Here is an 8,732-nt window from a genome sequence, read left to right on the forward strand (position 1 = left end):
GGAAATAGAACCATTAGAAATCCCTCAAATTTGGACATATAAGTACAGGCCTTTCCACCAGTGGGAAGATGTTTCGATATACAAACAATGACTCATTCTTTTGATGTCGAAATAAATAATTTATGATCAGAGTGAAGGGTGGGAGGGGCCTATAAGAAGTGCTGCTATAATACTGTATATATACTGTATTCTGCAGGTCATCTGTGTCAAATAACCAGAAGCTGCTGAAGAACTGAGTCCATCTTCATTCCAGGTCAAATTACCTTTACTTTATTTAATGCAAACACAATGTTTTGTAACAGTCACACTGCTGGTTATATAGAATTGGTGCAGTGTTTTATTTATTTATTAAATAAATATATTAACATATTATGCCAAGATATGGCAAGCGCAGAAGCCTATGCTGCATATACTGTATATGCCATATTATTCAGGTTCATATATGTGAATAAATAGGAATTATATGTCTCTATCTTATGCAATTTATATTTCCATGTGAGGGGTGCGTCATTCACCAGGATCCTGGATTACGGGATTCTAGGCTTAATTAACCCATGACCTGAGATCAGATTCTAAAAATGTCTTCTACATCCTGACAGTTTTCTGAAAAAGCTATGTTTCTATGTCAGTCGTTCTTTGATTTTTCAAAAATAGCAGACCTACAAGCTCGTAGCGCGCCACTCGGTGGCGCGCTATGAGCTTGTAGATCTGCTACCAAAAGGGGTTAAAAATAGTGCCCAGGATGTCATTAGATATTACATTAGATATGGAGGTGATCAGCCTGTGGCAGTGTTGATGTGTTATGGAACCTCATGGGTTTGCTTTGACAGCAGCCTTGAGCTCATCTGTATGGTTTCACTGGGTGAAAAAAAAAGGGTTACAAATTGTGGGCTAAAAATTTAAGATTACAAAAATAAAACAATCTGTCATATCTGTTTAAATACAGTGTTGTTTTTGGCAGCACATTTTGATTTTAGTTTTAGTCATAGTCCCTTGAATAGTTTTCATTTAGTTTTAGTCACATTTTAGTCACCTGGAATGTGTTAGTGTTAGTCTAGTTTTATTCGACTAAATGTCATATTTTAGTCGGCTAAAATGTATTTTGGTGGGCCTTGATGTTGTCGTAATGACTGATTTTACACTTGCTAGCATTTTAGTCTCGTTTTTAGCTGTTGACGAAATTGTCAATACATTAGTCTTAGTTTTAGTCATCATAGCTTAGTTTTAGTCATCATCATAGCTTAGTTTTCATTTAGTTTCCATTTAGTTTCCGTCAGTGAAAAAACGTATAGTCGACAAACATTTTTCGTCTTAGTTTTAGTCGACGAGAACAACACTGTTTAAATACTATACACACACACACACACACACACACACACACACACACACACACACACACACACACACACACACACACACACACACTACATAATAGTCCATGCCATTAATGAATCCTTCTTTCTATTTGGGTTGATGTAAACTAAATGCATTACATGTGTATATATATATACTTATTCCAGATTCTCCCTTTTCGTCGTGCCTGCTATACGAGACATTAAAATCGTAACAAATTGCTCTTCTGTGCCACAGACAGACAACAGGTTTCCTGAGCTTCCGATCATGTCTATGCGGGGACCTGCGGGGATCAAGCTTCTTGGGCTGGGCATGCAGATACTCATTGATTCGGTCGGTGGTCCCGAAGAGATCGCCAATGCTCTGCTCTCGCTGATACCGACCCACCGCCAGTGTCTGATCAAGATCCAGAACTTGTCTTCTAAACATAATCTCAGTAACCCCCAGTAAGTATCTGTTTTTCTACAGTGCCGGCATAAGCAATATACCGGTAAGCAAGCGGTCGCTTGGGGCCACAACCACAAAGGGGGCCACATGCTATAGTCTTTTTTATGTCCAATGTATATTGGACATTAAAATACATAATATGCATTTAAGTTCATAAAGTTAACATAAGAACATATAAATGTATTTGAAATTAAATAATAACGTTAATTTTCAGTCCAATTCAGAAATAGCAAAAAAGATATTCAGGATTCCAATAAAGAAATTGCAATAATTGCAGATCTATACTATCTCAAAACGCGTCGCAGTTTGAGCTGTAGATCAGCTTTTTTTTTTACTATAATGCATTGTGGCCCCAAACCTGCCTTATCCAGAAACTATAGTTATTATTTTAATATGCAATAAAAATTAAGATCTCACTTATATATAAGTATAATAACTCTCCACAATCCTAATCCGTGGAGACCCTTGATCCACAGCCTGGGCGTCCACAATCTCCACTTAGAAGCTTGTTCACCTCTGATCAAAGTTAGCCCTTGCATGGAACTAGGTGTGACGTTGCATGCTCTTTTTATTCTAATCTAATCTAATCACCCATCATGTACCTACATGATGTACATGATGGTTTTGACTCTTATCTTTCTGTTTCCATTGTCCATTCTCATGCATGACATCACAACTATGCAAGGTCTAAGACTGTCTCTAGGATGTCTCGTATACCAAACCAAATAGGTTGGTTTGGTCTATGTTTATAAAACATAAAAATGACTTTGAAATGCATTCACCAATGAATCTAGTAAAAAAAATCATGGACTCACATGTGCCACACTGTGGCCGATTTGCCACACTACACCCATTGACACCTTTAAATTAAGTGTGAATCGTTTGTACCACCAAAGGGGGCGTGGCGCCACAGAGTCAATTCAATTCAATTCAAAGCCAAAGGGCTTTATTGGCATGAGAAAACATACGTTTACATTGCCAAAGCAGAAAGAACAATACAGCAATACAATCAAAACAAATGTACATTTGTACATTTGTACATTTGAAGGTCAGAATCTTCAATAGATCAAATTCTATGTACCAAGGTCACTCGATGCAGGTATAGTGCAGGAATATACACAATGATTAGTCTTTAGGGTGGTTGTGTTCCATTTGATATCCCTTCTCCTATCACAGCAACTCACCGCGGAGGTAGCCTATATACTCAAGTGGTATCGCTGCCAGTCTCAACTGCGGTTTCCCCCCCCCTTTCTACGCAGGATGTTCGTCTACAGCGGGCACAGCTACGCCGCTCTGCCATCGGTGGTGAGTCCGGGCCACGAGACCACGCTGTACTTCGTCAAGACGGCGCACCTGGCCCGTGGCTCCGTGGCCGTGGTGACCTACGACATCGAGGACCCCATGCAGACCACCAAGAGGCTGGCCATCATGTTCAGCGTGCCGTACGACTTCAACCTCTTCTCCAACTGGTTCGCCGTGGGGGCCTACTACAAGGTCTTTCCTCCACTTTCTCACTTTCTGATTCAAATGTATATACATGTTTTTTTTTAATAACCTTCATTGTAACATGAATATACAGTCAAACATGAACTGTCCACGTTACATCAGGCGGCTGTGGCTCAGGAGGTATAGAGCAGGTCGTCCAATGACGCATCTTTGTTTTTTAACGAAAACAACTTAGACCATATCACCCCAGTTTTGGCCTCCTTGCACTGGCTCCCGGTTGTTCTTAGAACAGATTTTAAAATTATTTTACTTGTTTACAAAGCTTTAAATGGCCTCGCCCCCCGCCTATCTTCAGGACTGCTTGCCCAGGTATGTCCCAAACCGCCTCCTTATAGGTCCGCCACTGCTGGCCTGCTTGAAAAGCCACAGAAAATGGCTTTGAAAAAATACGGCGAAGCAGCGTTTTCTTTCCACGGGCCGACCGTTTGGAATAAACTTCCAAGCCACCTTAGACTGGCTGGCACTCTCCCTAGATGTTTTTAAAACTCAGCTCAAGACCCACTTTTTTATTTTAGCACTTGGCTGAATCCTTTGATATTAATCTCACCGTTTTACCTATTCTTTTTTTGTCTTTTTATGCATTTTTTATGTCGTTTGGTGTTTTTTTTGCATTTTTTGTACTGATTATGCCTTGATTGTTATGTTGTTTGATATTTTTTTATACTTTGTTGTCTTGTAAAGCACTTTGCGCTGCGATCGTGTCATGAAAGGTGCTCTATAAATAAAGTTTATTATTGTTGTTATTATTATTTTAATAAAGAAAATCTATCTATCCATCTACAAGGAGGAACAGCCCTGCGACTACAGCCTCTACAAGGACATGTACTACAACAACTTTGGCGAGGGCTCCGACTTTGCGCGTCAGCGCGGCGGTCGGACGCTCTCGTTCAAGAAGTGGCAGATCCGGGTGGAGGCCACGATGACCGACACCTACACACCCAACGTCCTCATCAAGTTCCACGACGACGACCAGTAGGAGAACCAGGATGACGCCAGCGGTGCAAAGTCCATTCACTCAACCCATTTGAAGTGATGGTACACACATTAACCAGAGCTTTTTTTTGTGCCTGGCCCAAGCCCCCGACCCTAAACAAACCCCCCACCCAAGCTTCCGTGCCTACACAATGCAACTGTATGTGTTATGATGTCTTCATCCCCCCCCCCCCTCCATCTGCTCCCCCCCCCCCCATCCCCCATTCTCTCTTTCTTTCTTTTTTTCTATGATGCAAGAAAGATGTATTTGGCGCTGCACTGCGGCGACATGGACTAGGGTTACGCTTGCATGCGGGCCCTTTGTCTAAGACAAATTTCTTCCTCGGGAGACTAATAAAGTATACAATACAATACAAGTTAACAGTTTCCTCAATATTATTTTCCAAAAGTAAAAAGGTCACTTGACTTCCGTCTGTTAGAAATTACATTAGATAAGTACTGTATAAGAAAGGTAGGCCTACTGTATAAGTAATCCAGGATTACATTAGATAAGACACTGGTGAAAATAAATGGGTTGCAAAATCGTGGAATAAAAGAAAAAAATATAAGATATTTCAGACCAAGGGACCCCTTATGGCGAGAGAGATGAATTGAAGCAGAACCACTATAACATTGTGTTACATAAAACTGTGTGCCTATACAGGGAGACCTTGTGTTTTATGTTTGGAATATAAAATATACATTTTTCAGTGTGGATTTAGAAGGTGTTTTCAGGTCTACATGGTTTACAGAAAATGGCCGATGCACACCTTTGACAGGTTGTTGACAGGTGTGTAGGACAAAAGAAAAAGGTTTCCGACAGTGCGTGGGTCCTATTCTTTGATTCTTTGATATTCTTTTTAGGACTAAAATCTTAAATGGTCTAAAACAGACAATGAAACCACAGAGGACTGTGGAGTCTGGTTGCTAGCCTATCTCTCTCTCTCTCTCTCTCTCTCATTAGCAGGCAACAGTGCAGCACTATCTCTCTCTCCGTTTCTGGCACAACAGCGCCCCCTACTGGTACTAATAGTCATACTGCTCATTAACGTCACATAGGTGAATTAACAAAAACATAGGTGAACACTGAACACGGACATTGCTGTTCCTTGGAGTGGTTGCACCACTCAAAAACGCATTAATCAGGCACATTTCAGCCACCTCTTTTGCCCAATTAGGACCACTTTACGCAACGTCGTCAAACAGCGCCACGCACCTACGGTAACATCATTCTACAGGCCACAGGTTTCTGCGTTACACCTTTTTTAATATATTTGTCTTTTTCCGTGGCACTATAGACCAGTGGCGGAAACTCCGTGGGTTCAGAGGCGCGATTGAACCCCCTGGCATTTTGGCAAAGGCGCGACTGAACCCACTGCATTTTGGCAAAATATATCTATATGCACTGCAGTAAATTATGCACCCACTGACTGTCCCTGAAATTCCCCCTCCCCAGTGGTCATGTTGTCATGCACGTATAGTCACATACCTTTACGAGGGGTTACATTAAGATAGGTGTTGGGCCGCCGCGCATGCCGCATTCAAATGCTAATAAGGTGGCTTTTGTTCGAAAAAACAAAACTCGTTTTTTTTCCACCGCTGGGGGGCTGCTTGAACCCCCTGCCGTTATAAGAACTTTCCGCCTCTGCTATAGACGGCTAGAGCTCAACCGGTCGAGCTTCTAGTCTGCCAGGCAGCTGAATAAAGGAGCCAATCAGCAGCCTGGATTCACCTAGTAGGCGAACCACTCACAGGGTCCAGGCACACTTTCGCGTCAAGACCACGCCCCCAGTGAGGCGCTCGGCCCTAGTGGTAAGAGCGGGGACTACACATACATGTATACATAGGGGCATTACCTTTAAATAATCCTCCAGACACTAAAAGATATCGTCATTACGTCGCCATCGAAAACCAATTACACCCAGGCAATGGGTCCTTTAACCCACATCTTTATTACGTCATCATTGAGAGCTAGTTGTACCAGTTATACCCTGACGTCATATGCTGCTACGATATACACATCAAACGGGGCATACGCATAGTAACGACAGTATGCCGCTAATCAACTTACAAATAAATGACATAATACATAGAGGCATTTCCTTTCCATCTTTCACCTTTCCTTTAATCCACCCGACACTGATCGACATATACGTCACCATGGAAATCCCATTAATCCACATCTTTATTACGTCGTCATTGAGATTTATAGTTACGCCAGTTACACCATGACGTCATCAAACGCAAAGTAACCACAGTATGCCACTAATCAACTTACAAATTACATATGTCATTTGTTTAATATGTATGTATATTATACATATACATAGAGGCATTTCGTTTAATGCTACAAAACCTATTGATTTATTCATGTGATTAAAAAAAATATATAGGCTAATATATGGCCCGTATTTTGTAAAATAAAAGTCAACATTGACTAAATAAATAAATGAATAAATACATTAATGAACAAATGAATACATAACTGAATGAATGAACAAATGAATAAAGTAAATAAGTAAATAAATGAAGTAAAAAAGTAGTTTGTTTTCACTGTTCTGGTTACCAATGCAGTGACACAACAATAAAAAAAGAAGGATAACTTCTGGTAGAACCCCAACGCTGGATACATAGAGAGACGACCTTCATGGATGAACAAATACATTTTATTTATATACCTTTCCAAACATGTATTTACAAAGTGCTTCAAAGGTTATAAACAGCAATCATAAAATACATTAAAAAAACTAAAACATGAAGAACATCAGTTACAAAACATACAAAAAATACAAGTCATCAAAAACAATTGAAAAAACAATATTGGGAAAAAACACAAATGTGTTTTTTAAAAGCGTTTAAAAAACAGAAAAGAAGACACTGACTTTGCTATAAGAGCCAAGGGCAGGGAGTTCCAAAGCATATAGGTGCCCGGGCCTCCAAAGCCCGGTCCCCACGAGTGACAAGGCCAGTTAACCCATTCTGACCTGAGATCAGATTCTAAAAATGTCTTCTACATCCTGACAGTTTTCTGAAAAAGCTATGTTTCTATGTCAGTCGTTCTTCGATTTTCCACTGGCCTTATGGGGTTCCACAGGCCTTATGGGGTTCCACAGGCCACACCCACCGCTCTTTGGCCACTGGCCTCGCCCCACTGGGTCCCAAATAACAACGTTAACAACAATGTTTTCCATTCCAAGACGATGCTCGATTTCGTCGTCTAAAACTATGCCGAAAAACGTTCGCCGTCGCCGGCTGCCATTTCACTGATGAAGATGACATTAAAAACTAAGCCATGATGACTAAACTAAAACATTTACATTCACTGACAATTCCGTCAACAAATGAGAACTAGACTAAAATGGTAACTGAGGGACTAGTGGAGAAGAGATCAAGTAGAACCTAAAGCCAAATCGTTCTGAGTTTGGTTTCAGAAAATAGCAGATCTAGAAGCTCACAACGCGTAGCAGCGTGACACTTTGTGGGCTTGTAGATCTGCTCTTTTCATTGTGAAACCAAGTGCAAAATCGACGATATACATTTAAGATGACAAAATCAACTGTAGACTTATAAATATTATGATATTTAGTCGACTAAAACTAGACACTAAAACATTTCAGATGACTAAAATATGACTAAAAACTAAATAACATTTTACTCAAAAGACTACAACTAAAACTAAATAAAGAATTGCTGTCAAAATCAACACTATAGGCGGCGGCCTTTGCTCCCAAATAAGCCAAGCTTTTCCTTGGTCCACAGGAGGAAGAGGAACACACATATACCAGCATCCATCAGATGCTCAATAAAACCACCTGATTATCACCTGGAAGGGATGTGAATCTGATCTCCTTGGACTTTCATGAATACAATGAATTCAATCAACAATAACATCAGACTGTTTCTGGATTGTCTTAAGAAGATCATTTTCTTCAAGCGACTGCATATACACACACACACACACACACACACACACACACACACCGCCGTTTGCAATACAATAACATAACCGCGGCTCCCACCTTTCCCGTTTGACAAGAAGACCAAACAGAAAACCGCCCGTGCTTGCCTTCGCCTTAGAAGACTCTGTGACGATGGAGGCCCGTGCAGGACTTCACTGCACAGCCACGCAGCGTGGCACAGAGGTTCGCCGAACTTAAACACCAACTGCTATGGTGGAAAGCTGCAGCATGAGACATAATAGTACATGTCAGTTCTCGGAGTGGGGTCCTTGGGGGGGTTCCAGGGGGGTCCCCAGCAAAGTTATATAGTTTAACCTCTTTAAACCTATAGTGCATCGGTTATTTTCCAAAACATTTGAAGTGAGCGGCGCTCTTATCATCATACATCACATTCCGTGCTCATACAAACACACAGAGCGATGTATTGGAGCGGCGCTATAGCTGTATGCGGTTACGGTGCCTATACCACATATAATTAAGGGCACCATTGTGCGT

The 8,732-nt window shown here is 41.0% G+C and overlaps 1 protein-coding gene across 1 annotated transcript; it reads left to right on the plus strand.

Annotated features, from left to right (window-relative positions):
- Positions 1–200: 200 nt before the first annotated feature.
- On the plus strand, positions 201–4,655 carry LOC308313762 (DELTA-actitoxin-Oor1a-like). Its single transcript, XM_080761062.1, has 4 exons — positions 201–253; positions 1,591–1,799; positions 3,060–3,294; positions 4,091–4,655. The coding sequence occupies exons 2-4, from the start codon at positions 1,621–1,623 to the stop codon at positions 4,280–4,282; spliced, it is 606 nt and encodes a 201-aa protein (XP_080617188.1). The 5' UTR covers positions 201–253; positions 1,591–1,620; the 3' UTR covers positions 4,283–4,655.
- The last annotated feature ends 4,077 nt before the right edge of the window (positions 4,656–8,732 follow it).

The sequence above is a fragment of the Protomyctophum bolini genome (assembly GCF_963924005.1).
Source record: "Protomyctophum bolini genome assembly, chromosome: 4".
Classification (NCBI taxonomy): domain Eukaryota; kingdom Metazoa; phylum Chordata; class Actinopteri; order Myctophiformes; family Myctophidae; genus Protomyctophum; species Protomyctophum bolini.

What these genes read in the sequence shown, in the direction of transcription:
- LOC308313762 (XM_080761062.1), top strand. Translation starts at nt 1,621, where the DNA reads ATGTCTATGCGGGGACCTGCGGGGATCAAGCTTCTTGGGCTGGGCATG. An exon ending in CATAATCTCAGTAACCCCCA is followed by an intron (nt 1,800 to 3,059) that starts GTAAGTATCTGT and finishes CTTTCTACGCAG; the next exon opens with GATGTTCGTCTACAGCGGGC. An exon ending in CCGTGGGGGCCTACTACAAG is followed by an intron (nt 3,295 to 4,090) that starts GTCTTTCCTCCA and finishes TCCATCTACAAG; the next exon opens with GAGGAACAGCCCTGCGACTA.